Genomic DNA, 17,930 nt, shown 5'->3' with positions numbered 1-17,930 from the left:
GTTCTGAAACTCGAAAATGAAAATTTCAGGAGTCGGCCGACCGGCACTTGCGAACTGCTTCTGCTTCGGACATCGCACAGCAAGAAAGCCTGATGTAATGGTGTCAGCTGCATGTTTTATACCCCTGACGACCTGACGTCACAGAAGAAGGGACAGCAACCGACGCAGGACCCAAGACTTTGTTAATCAGGCAGCAGCTACATGGGCAAGATCTCATACCTTTGTCACTCATTATAAATTAGATTTGGCCTCCCGGGACAGGTCATCCTTTGGGTCCACTGAGCTGAAGAGTCTCTTTGCTTGAGCCACCCGGGATAAAGGTGCTGGGGACGCTGTCCCATCCAGCAAGAATTACGGTGAGATAGGACTACATAACATTAAGAAGTTATGTACTTAACTTAACGTTCCATGTTTGTAGTCCATCTCGCCTACATTCTTGCGTCCCACCCTCCTTCCCCCTTCCTGTATCCTGGAGGAACTGGTGGACTATCCATTATGCTGTCTGACCTTGTTATAGTTGTCTGTCCACATGCCATGGATAGTAAAACAAAATCTTTTGTTTATATGTACATAGTTATTGATAGTATAATCACTATTGTGTATTTAGTTACTTTCTTGCAAACAAGATCTGGGGAATTGCCGTGGTGCACCATGGGATAGGGGATAGCCTCGAGCCAGTAAAAGCTCTCGAGCTTTAGTATCAGCCAAGTCGGAGCCGAGGCTCGGCTCTGAGCCCATCCAGCAAGAATGTAGGGGAGATGGACTACAAACATGGAACGTTATGGTACGTACATAACTTCTTATTCTGTACTTTTCCCTTATATTTACATGTGTATCTTCCAAGATTTTCCGCCTGTGCTGAAATTTTTAGTTTATTTCCGATAGTGCATGATAGATCCTGGTCTGTTCTAATACTGTGCATTGTTTTAATCAGATGTATCTTTCTTAGAATTTTTGTTGATCTATTCCCTCTTTTACAATCTTCTAACAGTAACACTTCTTGTCTTCTTAATTGCTTTATAGTTTTCTGTATTTGATACTTCCATGATGGTATTCAATTTCTCCCTTTCCTTTCCCTCACTACTCTGTGATCTTGTGGTAGAACTTTATCAGTTATTAATTTAGCAGCACAGCAGTAAATCCTGTTTATGTCTGTTATATCACATGGATCTCTCTCCCCTGTGGTAGACCTGATGTCTGTTCACATTTATTTATCTTTTACAGCCAGAAGACTTCATATGTTCTTCTTCTTCTTTAAGAGTATTTTCCATTTCAAAATACGTAGGTTTAGCACCAGATGTCTGACTAGAAGAAAGAGAAATTATCCACATTCTCAAACATAAAAAGCAAAATTATTTTTGTATTTTTACTGTATCAAAAAAAAATGCAGGTGACAAATTTAAGTTCTATTAGTGCAACACCAGACATCTCTGGCATTCATCTTCATGGAGTTCTGATGCAAAGGACATCTAGAGATGCACAAATACATCCCATGTTTACCACCTTCTTTTTTCCTTTTTTGACAGTGGAAACAAGCATGAGTTAAAATCAGTAAAACTGTATTATCTAAAAAAGTTTATTGATGATTTGTGCTTGTGGTCAAAATTCTTATGAAACTAAGAAAAGTGTTCATAATTACTAGACTTTCTAAGCCCCACCCTCCAATCCCCAAAAAGAAACAGTGCAAATGAAAGCCTTTTGGATGTATTTAATCTGAAACTTACAAGGGCACTTACTGGTAATTTTTTCAATATCTTTTTTTGCCTCCATGTTTCCTAATCATTAAACATTCCCTAATGTGTCTTGGGCCCATTTGTTTCCTCAGCACTACACTACCAGTACAGCAGTGAGAACCAGCTGGAGGGGCCAGCATCCCTGAAGTCATTCAGGTGTGCTGTGCCCTCTCTGGTGTCCTAGAAATAACAACATTTCTATTAAAGCCCTAATCCTAATCCCGTAGCTCATGTGAGCACACAAACCACAGTGGCTGTTTATAACTTCCCCCTGCTTGTGCATATTTCATTCCTTAAGCTATAAAGGTTACCAATATCTCTAAGCCCGCATCCCTAGTTTCCATGGCATGGTAATGAATGGTCAACTGGAACTACCCCACCACAAAGATGGGCATGCTAGCATCAGGTGTTTTTTTAAATTAATTAATTAATTAATTTATTGATTTATTTAACTTTTGTTTACCAGGAAATTCCGATTGGGACAGAACCAATTTTCAGTGGAGGCCCAGGGAGAAACACTCCAGATGCATGTCTTTGGAATGTGGGAGGAAACCGGAGCACCCGGAGGAAACCCATGGGAACAAATGAAGGACATGCAGACCCCAGCCAAGAATCGAACAGGAGAACCTCTTGCTGTGACGCAACAACGCTAACCGTTGCACCACTGCGCTGCCCTGTTAACTCCCATACTCCCCCACCCAGCTCATCATGAGTCTGAGCCAGTCACTAGTCAAAATAAGGTTGTCTGAGTCACAGTCAAGTCTTTATCCACCCAGACAATAGAGCAGGGCCTACTTGCTGGTAATCATCTCCTCATAAATTGTAAATAGATACACTGAAAGTTCATTCATATGCAGAATAGATCAAGAACTGATATACTAAAATATGACACACCAAAATCAGTGGGTTCCATCAAACCCAATGAAACACATGAAACTTAATAACACGCAAAACAGTGTTTTTCCAGGGACAAGCCCCATGCACCCCACCTACATCCCCATTAGTTAAAATATATTAAATCTGTGATTCTAAAACAGTAGGGGAAAATGTGAAAATGCAGTACTCTACCATCTGCCGATCTTGGGGAAAAACAGGAATATATGCACACAATGGAAGCTAGATGTGTACAGGCATATATATATATATATATATATATATATATATATATATATATATACATGAGTGTGTGTGTGAGTGTGTTTGTGTGTATATTTGCATAGACATATAGGTAAAAAAATGGAACATAAGGCATAACTGATGAACTAAAAAAGAACACCAAATTCAGAAAGAAGTGAGGCTGTTGCATAGCCAGGTCCTTAGATATTTCCTAATGGCTGCAGCTTGAACGTGCATTCCCATGTGCTTACAGGGAAACCCACGCACTCAAGTCACTCCACAACAAGTACAGATATGACTCTGTCATTGTCCATGTTGGTGTGAACGACCTGAGACGTACCTCCCTGGACTACATGAAAGAGACATGGAAGAGCTCTCCGATCTTGTAGCCCAGGTAGGTATGACCCTAGCCCTGAGTAGCATCCTGCCATCACCCAGACTGATACCGTAGTACAAGGACAAATAACTGACTTCAACAATTGGCTAAGCTTCTGGTGTCATTCTAAGGGGATCCAGTATCTGCCTGTGACGACGTGGTCAACAGACCACGAAGCTTTGCCAGAGATGGCCTGTATCTGTCGCCCCTGGGATTCCGGATACTGGCTAAGGCTCTTGCCGCCCCTATAGTGCCTTTTTTAGGCAAGGTTCAAATGACAAATTCGCCACCGTAACAGGAACAGGCAAGCAAAAACTGAGGGTAATGCTATTCAATGCTAGAAGTCTAAATCTCAAAATGCACTCACTCGAGGCACTCCTTAAAATGGAGAACATCAATATCTGTGCAGTGACTGAGACCTGGTTCAAAGCTCTAGAGAGCACCCCTGCATTACCAGGCTATAACTCATACCACACTTTTCAGCCATCTAACCTGGACCAGAACACCAAAGGCGGAGGTGTGTCCATATTCATTAAGGATATCCACACCTTCAGGCTAGTTGCGCAGCATAATGCATCCGAGGTTATCCAAGTGCAACTAACTCTGGGCAAAACTGCAATCCAAATTGCAGCTTGCTACAGATCTCCCACCATGCCCTAGGATTCCTACTCCTCTTTTCTTGATATACTGGAAAATATTAGGGTTCAACCAAACACGCTAATAATGGGCGATTTCAACTATCCCACCATTAACTGGGAAAATACTCATGTACCAACTCCTTCACTCAACGCTTTCTGGAATTCATAAATTCCAGTGCCCTGGATCAACTTATCCACACCCCCACCATGAACAACAATATCCAAGACCTAGTCATTTCCAATATGAGTGACCGTTGTTCCACACCTGAAGTCAGCTCCTTGTTGGTCAGATCTGACCATAAGCTAATCACCCTAGATATCCGCATCCCGCCCCCACCCACCATTAAGGAAACCACGGTAAAAAATTTCTCCAAAGCCAACTTCATGCTTCTTAAGACAGAAGTGATGAACTTCATGACACCCATGCAGATGGTCAATACAGTTATGACTGCTGAATCCTACACAAATGCACTCTATAAGCACTTACATGAGTGCATGGATCGTGCTATCCCAAACAGATCCAAGATGCTATCCTCCACAAAAAGGAAACCAATCTGGTGGTCCCCTGCCATAAATAAACTCTACAACAGAAGGAAGAAACTGTTGCAAAGGAGAGTAAAATCCCATGAGTGGAGGAGCTCCCTGGTCAGCCTCAGTAAGAAGGTGATATCCCTTACAAAATCCTCCAAAGCTAGCTACGAAAACAAAATTGCCACTGATTCTAAGGGCAACTACAAAGCATTCTATAGCTATGTCAAGAATCTCAATGGCAACACCCAGATCTTCTCTGAATTACAGCACAACGGCACGAAAATTACAGAACCAACTGATATTGCCAACATCCCGGCAGACAGGTTCAGTGCTAACTTTACCCCCCTCTCACCCCCTAAAGGGCCCATATCTATAGAGAAAGAATGCAGAGTCCCTGTAATCACATCTATGCAGGTAAAAGCTGCACTCTCTAAAACCAAAAACAAAGCATCCATGGGACCGGACAACATCCCAGGCTGCGTTTTACACGAACTTCAGAACGAACTGGCTCCCCACCTAAGCACCATGTTCAGTCATAGTCTCACGTCAGGCTTTATGCCCACTGAATGGCACACAGCAACAGTTATCCCACTCCACAAAGGGGGAGCCTCCACTGATCCTGGGAACTATCACCCTATTAGCCTGACGAGCCTGGTCTGCAAGGCCATGGAACGTATCATCATGGAACTCATAAACAAAGACACTGGTAACCTCCAAATTCTGGACCCATCCATAGGACGATAGTTCCCAGGATCAGTGGTGGCTCCCCCTTTGTGGAGTGGGATAACTGTTGCTTTGCGCCATTCAGTGGGCACAAAGCCTGACGTGAGACTATGATTGAACATGGTGCTTAGGTGGGGAGCCAGTTTGTTCTGATGCTCGTGTAAAACGCAGCCTGGGATGTTGTCCGGTCCCATGGATGCTGTGTTTTTGGTTTTTTGAGAGTGCAGCTTTTACCTGTATACATGTGATTACAGGGATACTGCATTCTTTCTGTATAGATATGGGCCCTTTAGTGGGTGAGAGGGGGATAAAGTTAGCACTGAACCTATCTGCCAGGATGCTGGTAATATCAGTTGGTTCTGTAATTTTCATGCCATTGTGCTGTAACGCAGAGCAGATCTGGGTGTTGCCGTTGAAAAGGTCAGCTGCAGGACAGATGTCCATCTTCACCTAACACTTATACATTTGTGTAATTTGTGCAGCAATGATATTTACAATGAATACAAAAAAAGTCAAATTGTGTGTAAAACAGAAGTTGTCTAGCCTTTAGTTTTTCTCTAATGGTTAATACACAGGACTTTTGGTTGGTAAGAAATTTGCTTTCTTCTTTACTTCAGAACTGATTCTAAATGAATGAATTAGAAATAATAATTCCAAGTAAGTGCAGTGACATATAGACATACATGAACTCAAAAGAAAATTTGAGTTCCAGTATTATTCCAGACTCTGCTAGCAAGTATCAAACACCACATATCCCAATCCTTTTTAATTTTTTAAATCTCGGTGTCTCTACAGGCTATGGACCTGAAGTTTGGAGAACAGCCACATTAATACCTATCTGAAAGGGATGACCCAGGACAGATCACAGTAATAAAGCTGTGGAGTGCAATAGTACTGAACTGATCTACACAGATGACCTCTAAACCTTTGATCCTAATCTATCTGGACTGGTAAGAGCAGGTCATGTGTATTCAATCCAGTCTATTTCTTTAACAAGGTCAAGAAAGCTTTAGACATGGCTAGACTCTCCATCCTACCTGTCTTGACATTGCCAAAGTTTATGACATCATTACCTTGCAGTTATCATAGATAAATTCTCCATTTTCAGTGTTATCCCTTATACTGTTTGTTGGACAGCAAACCAACTTGCCAACATCACTCACAATATAAAGGCAAGAAGTGTCTCCTCTATCCACAGCAATGTCACTAGTTTTGCTCCACAGGGTACGGTCTGGGATTCCCTCTTAGTTCGCACTTACTTGTCAAAAATGAAAATGGATATCCAAGGTCTCTGGCTGACCAAGTCTTTGAATGACTAGCGATCAGATACAGTTAGAAACTCTCCTCATTATACCCATATTCTCTGGCAGGGACTGGATCAGACTAACACCAGGCATGTCAGCCATGAGCTCACCCTAAATGCTAATACATACATCACAGTTTCCTTCAGCAACACTCCTTACTATTCTGCTTATCACATCACTGACAACCCCCAAAACAGAGTCTGTTATTAGAAACCTTGGTACATATGTGGACAAAAAGCTATCTGTTGATCACCACATCTCTGTTGTTGTTTGGCAGTCCTACATCACACAGCTTACTGACTGGGATATTTCATCCAGGTCACGGAATGTCATCGCTCTCTATACTTCTCCCTTAATAGACCCATCGTTGAATAAAATGAAAATCACCTTCTGTCTACTTTCTATCTCTGTTTTATATAGGTTCTTAAGAGGTGACCTAAGCTTACTGTACTGAAAAACGAAAGACTTGCAGGTTTTTCACCTTCTCCTCCCAATTTAAAATGAACAGTGTGGCAAACAAACAATCCCAAGACCCAGACCGCCACTGTAAGATTAGCAACATATGCTGACATTACAAGTTTCTTACTCAAAATAGTCTACACCCTTGGAATACACTCCCTCTGCAAATCAAATAAAGTATCTTGCCAATTGTCTTCAAAGCCAACCTCAATGACTGGATTGGTAATAACAGATTCATGCCTGGTATTAATGTAAATGATTCTCTCTCCTTTGGAAATTATTCTATCATTATCGCCACATGGACAATGTGTCTAAAGCTTCTTGACTGTCCTTAGCTGGAAGCTCAGTATAAACTTTTGAATGTACAAACTGTAATAACCACTCATTTATTTATTTATTGCAGTCTGGTAACCAGGTAGGTGGGTTGGTCAATGGTTCTTTTCAGCTATGACCTGGGCTCCTAAACAACATCATAACAGGAGCAATGCAACATATAAATTATGAAGAGCAAATGCCAATACAATACATAGCAATTGCTAAAGACTACCAGCTAGAATGTTAAAAGGTTATTTACATTATTGACAATAGTGCTTGCCATGTGATCTAACAGATTAGAGAATTTTTATCCTCTTGGATTACTGCTGTTATTGTATTTTAAGGAAATATATTATCAGTTTATTCTAATGTTGATTATCCATATCCCAGAAACATTTACGGGCAATTTCTTGTTTCAGATGTTTATCCTGAAATCATCTAATGAAGCCTGTCACTTTACTTATGTGGATAAGTGTTTCCAGGTGGCAGGGCCAATTTTGTAAATCCTCTTTCCCCTGTAATGGTATCAAACTGAGGTCTAATCATGTAATTCCTTCTTTTTGGCAGCTCCTGAGTGCATATGTTGAGTCTTCTACAGAGAGCATGGTCTTTACAGGAGGGTACTGACTCTACAGAACAATTTTAAATATGTGTGCACTAAGCATCATTAACGCCCTGCTGCGTACTGGTAGCCAATGGAATCATTTAAAAAGGTCAGGTGCATGTACAGGGTAGCTAAGAGCACAAAGTGACATATTTTGTTTTCTACAGTTGGACCTTTTGGGTATTGGTAGTACAGTGGATAGATGGGGCAGGTAGTGAATATTCCAGTCTGGAAATGTGAACATTTCTGGCAAGTGACTGATGTACTTTTGATGAAAGGAGTTGGGACATTCTATTTCAGAGTTTTAGCTGAGTAAGCAGTTTATTACGGAACTAGTGTGAACAGTAAATGATAATGATGGGTCAAACAGAATGCCTAGATATTTCTGCTGAGTCACATTTGTTATGGAGATATTGAAGTTATCTTTCACTGTTACTTGTGGAAGAGCTGCAATCTTAAAGGGGTAGTGAACAGCATTATGCTTTATTTATTGTTATTAGTCTATTTTTAATAGATCAATTACAGAGGAAAAAATGTTTTCTTGCTTTTTCTGCAAATGGGAAGAAAGATTGGGTTCTCTGAACAAGAGGTTGTTTGTGTACATGAATAAGATGAGCTGTGGAAGAACATAGGTTAGGTCATTTATGAATATGGAGAATAACAGTGGTCTAAGGATTGATCCTTGGGGTGCAGTGATATTTAGAATTCCTGGGTCAGAGAGTGTCTTATTGCTATAAACCTGAAAGGTTCTATTTTCACGGTAGCTGTTAAACCATTGAACAGAGTTTGGTCCAAAACTGAGCTTACTAAGTTTACTGAGTAGGAGTGTATGGTTGACAGTCTTCAAGGTTCTAGTTACGTACCTGATCAATCTTCCTGTGAGAAGGATGTCACTCATGTTACATTAGCTTTTATTAATGACTGTGGTAAAGAGCAGTCATAGTACTGAATGTGTTACGGAAATTTGGTTGTACAGCAGTTTTTCAAATATTTTGGTCAGACGCCATATGTTAGAAGTGGGCCAATAACCTTTATCGATGTTAGGTTTGAGGACTTTAGGCAATGGGATTATAGTGGCATGTTTAAAGTGGGTGGGGTGCTTTCTGGTTGTTGCTGAAATTAAAAATGTGTGTCAGAGGTTTAGCAATCAGCTCAGATGACATTATTCGAAAGATGGGGTGTAAAGTAGTAAATTCAGCCTCAGAGATTGCACTGAATTTAGATGGTTGAGCTTTTGTTTTTCTGATTATTTCTTTAAAAAAATGTTGCGCTATAATCAGCTAGGGGGTAAAGATACTGGGTAGTTGTTGTTGTTGTTGCTTGTCTTTCGGCTTTTCCCAGTTAGGGGTCGCCACAGTGGAACTCCGGTCCGCTAATGATTGGCAGTTGTTTTTTTTTTTTTTTATGGTGTTGAGTTGCCAGCCCAACGTCCAAACTTCAACGAAGGCACGCCCATTCAACACATGTTTTTCGAACGCTCACTCGACCGCTGGGAGGACATGCAGACTCCACACAGAAGGCACTCCCAACCCAAGCCGAGAATCGAACGGGAGAACCTCTTGCTGTGAGGCAACAACGCTACCGCTGCACCACCGCGGAAGTGGGTAAAGATACTGGGTAGTGATGTTGTCAATTGGGATATGAGGGTTAGTTGATCTGAAGATGTATTTATTAAGTTTTGATGGTACTGAGCAGAAAGTCAGTATAGTTTTCTGTATAAGATATATTTCAGTTCTCAACTTTTGAGGGACCTATACGATTTCAGCCTGTGATCTGACCTGGACTGGAAGTTTACAACAGTCTTGATAGCTGCTTTGCCCATCAGATCCCATCCCACAACACACACTCAAACTGTCTTCAAAGCCACCACTTGCTTTTCAGCCAACTACCCAAAAGCTACCAAAACATCAATTATAACTCCATCTAACACAACCAGAAAAATGCACTGGCTTCATAAGCTTGCTACCATATTTTAGACCTATGTATGTACCTAGGATAGGATGACATAGCCTTGCCATTCCTTCTAAATATCTTATTACTAATACAAGAAAAACGAGTACCTGTCAGAGTCCAGCACAATGCCTTAAGCCTGAATGTAGGAATTCATCTGATGCCAATAAAAAGGCCTAGTCAACCTTCAGATTCCTAACAATGACTCTTCTTTGGTTCAGTTTTCACCATCAGAAGCAAAATTTAAACGATAATAAAGGCTGTCAAACCAAGTTTCCTACAGAAGAGGCTATTACTCCTTCTAAGTAGTTTAAGATGTTTCTGGTAAGATTTAAGTAACCTTACCAGAAGATTAAATGATTTAAGAACAATCACCATGTTTTATAACAAACAGAAGAAAGAATATTTATTTATTTATCCATTATTGACTGGGTTAGTCCCGCTAGGCTAGTAGCCTCTTTTCAGGGGAGACCCTAGGTGGTATTTATGCTACTGGGGACAATTTGGCAAGGGCATTGGAGGTATTCCCCTATACATTTCACTAGGTGCCATTGGAGCTTTTATGTCCACTTGAGCTACCACCAACTGAAGCAGATGAGGCCTCGGTTTAATGTCTCATCCAAAGGACGGCACAGTCAGGAGTGTAGCACCATCCCTATGCTGCACTGCAGTGTCAGCAATTGAACTACCCGGTGTGGGAATAGAACTTATAGCCTTCTGCCCCAAAGGCGAGTGTGCTACATCTTGAACCACTGACATATGAAAAATATTAGTCAGTACCATTTGATTACTATTACTCACAGCACTGTATCACTCTGATGTACAAGTCCAGACCTACTATTCATCCTTTAACTGCCAGTTATCATAGTTTTGCCTCATTATTTAGATTCCAGCAAATTACATTAAAATATGTGCTAATCTGTTTAAAATGTTTGCCATGTTATGGCCCAAAAGGCTCTAATGGGCTCCTTCCAAAATTCCTAAAGCCTGTAAATTATGTTGTATATCCACTCCATTTAATCAAGCTATCAACCTTTCTCTTACCAGTGGTTACTTCCCAGATCTCAAGAAGGCTTCCTCTATTATCCCTTTGCCTTAGCATAGCATAACATACTGAGCATAACATACAGAGCAAAATCCCTAGAAGGGAAGGCATCTCTGATCAGTACTAGCAAAAAACTACGATCACTCATAAAATCATCCAAGGCCAACTTTGAGAGAAAAATCGCAAAAGACACAAAAGACAATCACAAGGCCTTCTTTAGCTATGTTAGAAACCTGGGTGGAAACTCCCAGATATGCTCAGAGTTAGTCCAAAATGACACAAAATACACTGAACCCACAGACATTGCCAACATTCTAGCAGACAGGTTCAGTGCAAATTTCTCCGCCCCCCCGAAAGGAGATGTATCTATCCCAGCAGAGTGTAGCCTCACTAATATCACAGATGCCCAGGTGAGAGCCGCCCTCTCCAAAGCTAAAAACACAGCATCAATGGGACCGGACGGTGTCCCGGGCTGTGTGCTACATGAACTCCAAGAGGAACTAAACCCGCACATAAGGCTGCTGTTTAATCTTAGCCTTACTACAGGATACATACCAAAGAGTGGCGTACAGCAACAGTGGTCCCACTCCACAAAGGCGGTGCTTCTACGGACCCTGGAAATTACCGCCCCATAAGCAGCGAGCCTGGTCTGCAAAGCTATGGAAAGGATCATTATGGAACTCATAAACAAAGACATTGGGGACCTACAGACATTGGATCCTACCCAATTTGGCTTTGTCAAGGGCAGATCCTGCCTTTTGAACTTGGTTGACTTTTTTGAAACAGTCACTAAGACCATTGATGAGGGTAAGGCAGTTCACACAGCCTACCTTGACCTTGCAAAAGCCTTCGACACAATACCCCACTCGGGCATCATAGACAAACTCACCACCTTAAATGTAAACCCATATGTCACAAGATGGGTTGCAAACTGGCTCAAGGACAGAACCCACAAGGCCAGAATTGCTGGAGCCATGTCAGACTCTAAGCCAGTCACAAGCGGTGTCCTACAGGGCTCAGTCCTGGGACCCCTCTTGTTCAGCATTTATTTTTCCGAGGTGCAAGCAAACATAGGAGGATTGTGGCTGACAAAGTTCGCAGATGACTGCAAACTGGGTGCCATAACTGATACTCCAGCGGACACAAGCATCCTTCAGAGAGGCCTCATAGAAACAGATAATTGGTGCCAGAGCCATGGCCTTAAACTGAATGCCAAAAAATGTATAGTCATACCCTTTGGGAAAAACAAGGTACCCACAAATTACCACATAGGTGGTAATCCATTAAAATCTGGAAGAGGTAATCAGGGACCTAGGCACCCAAGTTGACAGTAACCTCTCATTTGACACTCACATTGCCAAGGTGGTTAGGAAGACCTTCTATATTGCCCACCTTATCATGAAGGGATTCACATCTAGATCAAGAGAGGTCATTGTGCTCCTGTACTCTTCTCTTATCAGGCCCATGATTGAGTACAATGCCCCATTTGGGATGTATCTTGCCCGACACCTGCAGCAGTTGGAAAGACCCCAAAAGTTCCTCACCAAGAGGATAAAGGGTCTCAAACATATGTCATATGCTGCCCGGCTGAAGAAACTCCAGCTCTATTCAGTCGCATACTGCCTACTCAGAGGTGATCTATGCCTGACGTACAAGGCCATGTCCAATCCGGAATTAATGGACATGCTCCACCTCAGAAAATCCAAATCCATCAGAGCCACGAGAGCAAGAGATTTGAACCTCAACACAGAAATAAATAGGACGTGCTGGAGGAACAGCTTCATAACCCAGAGGCTCCCTACACTCTGGAACAGAATCCCAGTCCATGTTAGGCAGAGCCCCTCACTAACTCTCTTCAAGAGAAATCTTGACGAGTGGATGGGAGATCGTAGGTTTACCCCGGGGGTCATCTCTGTATCACTACTAGACAGAGGCACAGTAAACTAAACCCTAAATGGGCGTAGTATTCTCATCCCAAGGGGTGGCGAAAGCCACACACACTCTGGCTAGGCTTATAAATGCCCTAGGGCAGATAGCCTAGTACGAACCTATGAACCTATGAATGGATTTTCTCAGGCTAGCATTTCTTCTCTGACATCTCCCTAACATGCTTGACAGGGTTGCTTCTGCATAACTTAAAATCCCACACAGAAATGCACAGATTCCTCACTGATCACAGTACTACAACTTTATTTTTGTCTTTAACCAACAAGATCCTAATGTATGTGGAAATGGAAAACTAACTGGAATAACATATACTGACTCAAGGTGACCGACACTCTGACAGAAGTTAATTTATATGCCCTAAGTGATTCCTTTATGTGCTGGTTCATACATTCATTTTCTTTTTTTAATTTTTAATATGCTTATTCTTTTCTTTGACAGATTAGTCACGTATACTCCTACACTGTCACTGTAACCATGGCTGTCCTTTACAGTTCACTGGTCAGACCTCTGCTGGTCACCATTTTATCTCTGCATTCCTCTTTCCATTTACCCACATCCCGCCTATATTCTAAGCAAACAGCCATGACACACGGTCCTCACTCCCACTTCATTCAGACATCAGACTAGGCTTAGACCATTTAAAAAAAAATGAGGCGTGGTTCAGCAACCTGGTACTATGGCCATATTTAAAAAAATAGTAAAGCCATGTTTCTTGGTACACCAAGAAGACTGAGTAAAGTTCCAGCCAGGTGGCATCTGACTTCTTCCAGTAAAATTATGAACCAAGTCAAACACCCAGGAGACTAGCTTGACTCCCTCTCAAAAATGTGAGACTTGCAAGTCCTGCAGCTACGAAAAATAAACTATAGTATCAAAGACTCTAGACTAAATTTCAAAACTTCATGTAACACCATGAAAAGAGGGACTATACCTCCACACTCCTGCTGCTTCCATATCATTGTACCTTCAAGTAGGGGGAATATTACAAACTTGGACTTGACATATTTATTGACCATATTCACATTTAACAGTCTTACTTTTCTAATTAACACAGTTAATGTTTCTTGGAATTTGTACAGGTACTCATCTGGGTCAATCTCCATCCATCTTTCTGTATACACTAAGAAAATCCTTGCCAAGCTAAAAGGATCCTTGTGCATCATGATGGCTCAGTGTTTAGGGTCCCTGCCGCACACTGCTATGGTCTGGGATTCTCTGTGTGGAAGATGCATGTTCTCCTCATTTCTACATGCACTTTGTCTGAATATTGTGGTTTCCTTCCAAAAGCAAGTTTACTGATTGGCTAGTCAAAAAAAAGATTGTACCTACATATTAGACTTATACTTGCCTCATCCTGAAGAGGCCATGGGTGAAAAAGGTCTGTGACAAGCACTTCACTTTCCTGGATAACAAATCAATAAAATAAAAAAAAAATCTTATAAAACTGCCTAGCTCTTCTAGAAGACTTCCAAGACGGCTGCGCACTGATCAACAGCGTAATTTCATCTCTTCCAGTGTGAAAACAGAAACTGAGAAACAACAGACAGTGATATTGTCAACCTGAATAAAATTCAGTTACTGGTTAGTAAGTACACTGCCTGAATGCCAGAAAAGAAGAAACTAAGACAGCCTGAAAGAAAATCAACTAGAAAAGGTGACTGGAAAACACTAATTGGGAATAATCCTGCAGATTTTTGGCAAAAAACATTTCAAACTCCAGCTTTGGTGCAAGATAAGGCTTCCAGCAATCTAGAGGAAAAAATAAATCAAATGTGCTCAGTGCTGATTAAAATAAATGAAATAATGAAGGAGTATATAGCTCTTAAACAAGGAAGCCTTGTTTTCTTTTGGCAAAGGGGGTGCTTTTTGCCAACTTGGAGTATGCACTAAGGACCCATTTTCTTTTGGCAAAGGGGTGCTTTTTGCCAACTTGGAGTATGCAATTGCCCTGTCTTATTAGCCAAATCCCTAGAAACTGTCAGAGATCACAGGTAGCACTGAATAAAACATGCCATTTAGGGTGAAATCAGCTAAAAGGGGGCGGGAGCATCCCTACTTCACCCCGACCAAAGCAGGAGGCCTCTAAATTACCCATAATGCCAATCTACAGATTTGCATTTTAGTCTACTGATTCCTCAATTAGAATCATTAACTCTTATTTCTAAAAATGTTATCAATCTTGTAGTCTAAAAGGTCCCTATGCTCATCAGAGTCAGCCCTCTGTGCACTTATCACTCACAAATCATTTGAACTTTACATGAGAACTTTCTCAGTTTGGGAATCTTAACTTTGGAACACACAGATCACGAGCACCTAAATTATGACCAGACTTACACTTTCCAAAACAGGCTGAAACACATTTATTCAGGTGCACTGACTACAAATGTTTCATGCTCTCCTATGATGTCCTGATCTGCTACCTGATATTCTCATTTATCTGGTCACTGACATACATCAGGCAGTGGCACCCGAACATATCATACTGTGTAAGGGATACTTCCTGTTTCCTCTGCCTGACCTACTAAATATGGCTGCATAGTCTACAATGGGGTACATGTTACACCCAGTCTTGCAGTGACTACAGCAGTAATTTATTTGTTAACCCGTGTCTGTCTAAAAGCATGACTAATTCTCAAATGTACTATAGCTAATACTAAGTACTCCTGCCTTTACCATAATGTGTTAAAATGTTACAAGTGTTAAAGTGACTAAACCATAACTTAGTATCAATAACACATTCTGTGGCAGTTCATATTTGATTGGTTTTGGTTGTGTGATTTGCAGATTTTTCTTTAACTGAAAATATTCTGATAATATATTCCCTTTGAAATTCCAGTCTCTCTGCAAATATTCAGAGTTCAAAACACACATTTCCTCAAATCAGCAATGAGCTTGTAGTAAACAATATAAAATGATTGGAGGTTACTGGGTGTGTGTCTGTGCAGGTGGATAATAAGCACAATGCTTAAAAAACGTGTTTTTGAACTCAGAGTAATTTCAGAGAATGTTTAAAAAACAGAGTCTAGAAATGGCACTTTACTGGGCAGAGTTTTTTTTTTCTGAAAACTGTCTTTAATCTGACTTACCCTCATCTACACTGCAGCTAATTGTGCTTGTCTTGTTGTTGTTGTTTGTCTTTCAGCTTTTTCCCGGTAAGGGGTCACCACAGCGGAACTCCAGTCCACTAATGATTGGCAGTAGATTTTTACGAAACGCCGAGGTGCCAGCTCGATGCCCAACCTTCAACAAAGGCACGCCCATTTACGCACGCATGTCTTTCGAACGCTACCCAACCGCGGGGAGGACATGCAGACTCCACACAGAAGGCACTCCCAAGTCAAGCCGAGAATCGAACGGGAGAACCTCTTGCTGTGAGGTAACAACGCTACCGCCGTACCACCGCGGCATAGCTAATTGTGCTTGTCTTACTTTGTTTTATTTATTTGTTTATTCATTTTGCTTAAACTTCTTGTTATACATTGTGTTTAAAATTGGGTCCACATGATGCAGTCCATTTAACTTAAAATAAATAAATAGATAGATATATAGATAGACAGATAGATAGATGCCACCAGTGTAGTTTATGAACAAAGGGTGCCTGTAGTAAAACAACCATATGAGGACTTTATTAATACAGGACAGACAAATCATTCAGAAATAATGAAGGCAGTCAAATCAAGAGCATAGCATTTTCAACACAACTCTGTTAAAGCCATCAAAATCCTATACAGGATCCACTGGGCTAATGCCTACTTTGAGAAACTGCTTTGCTGCATATTCTTAACTATATCCTAAGAAAGAAAACCAGGATAAAAATAAACGGTTTATCATCTATACACTGTGTTTTTGGACACAGAACCTGAGTGACTTGCCGATCTTATTTAAAGATTCTTGCCAGTTGCAACCATGTATGTGTGTAGAAAATCCTGTACATAAGATGGGAAGGCCAATGCATAAATATTAGTGATCTTGCTGAGGCTGGTGATACCCGAAATGAGGTACTGGGCCTAATGTATAATGATTTCCTGGACTGGACATTGTCTTTGGATATCTGCGTCTCAACAAGTAAGACAGATTCTGTATTTCCAAATCAGTGCTGGCCAGAGATCCTCTGGAGGTCATACAAAACTCTACAAATATACAGCACAAGTGTATCTGAAGAAAACCAGATATAAACATTACTAGCTGGGAGATATTAGTTAACAAGAGAGCACAAAGATGCTACAACATTCACCAAACAGTGGCCTACACTAAAGGAAAAACACCTTGCTTTTAACACAGTAAACTATGAAAAGCACTAAAAGCAACAGCAGTATTTTCCATAAGAAAATATTTGTCCTTGTGGATGGATCTGTTCGTCCGAGACTGGATTACTGTCATCTTACAATGAGCAATAGTAGAGAAGACCATTTTTAAATAAAGGGACTGCCATCCTAAAGGGCAACTCTGAGAAACAGAATACCAAATAAACTAGAACCACAAACACAAAGGTTTACAAAGATGTTACAGTTTATCATTTGAAATGTTTTATCAAAGTCCATTTTTGTTTGCACCACTTAAACTATCTGCTTTCTATGTTACAAGAAAGTTTTAAATGATTTCTGGTGGTAGTGTATGTGAAAATCTTACTGAGATAATTGAACCTTGAAGTCTCTTTAGTATCAAAGTAACCCTAAGACAGTACACTTTGCACATTAGTACTAGACAAAAATAGTCATAGATTTACTACACAGCTAAATTTTCCCTGCCTCTTCTACAAAGAAAAAAAAAAACACATACCTGGAACAAGTTGCAAAGGCAGTTGCAAAAGGGGTAATCAGTCCAAGTAGAAAGCTGAAAGGATTTTTGCGAGTGAATACAAAGTAGATAAGGGGTAACACAATCATTCCATGAATAAAATGTCCTATTATTGATGCAATAATGTACTTTCCAAGACTGGTTACTAGCAAGACGACATCTTCTATTTCCACAATTTTGCTTGCGACAAGGAACATGATGCCAACTGGTATGTACCTGTTTAAAAACAAAGCAGATGTGTTAAACATTTCATAGCCATGTGGCAAATGAACCCCTGCATCTGCTGTATAGCTGCATGCTGCTTAGGAGAATGCTACCAAATAGTTGTTAGGGTTAGCTAGTAGTTTGTTCAGGCTTAGGATTCACAGCTATATTTACACCAGTTACTGCAG

The 17,930-nt window shown here is 40.9% G+C and overlaps 1 protein-coding gene across 1 annotated transcript in view; it reads right to left on the bottom strand.

Annotated features, from left to right (window-relative positions):
* The window catches only part of SLC1A4 (solute carrier family 1 member 4), a 1,171,557-nt gene that overhangs the window by 270,880 nt on the left and 882,747 nt on the right, over positions 1 to 17,930 (bottom strand). Inside the window, 1 exon segment of the mRNA XM_044055695.1 lies at positions 17,521 to 17,754. Coding sequence (XP_043911630.1) covers positions 17,521 to 17,754 — 234 coding nt within the window.

The sequence above is a fragment of the Protopterus annectens genome, chromosome 1.part2, assembly GCF_019279795.1.
Source record: "Protopterus annectens isolate FY-2018-M chromosome 1.part2, PAN1.0, whole genome shotgun sequence".
Taxonomy (NCBI): Eukaryota; Metazoa; Chordata; order Ceratodontiformes; family Protopteridae; genus Protopterus; species Protopterus annectens.
The sequence above is the reverse complement of the archived record's forward strand: the minus strand, read 5'-3'. Positions and strand labels throughout refer to the sequence as shown.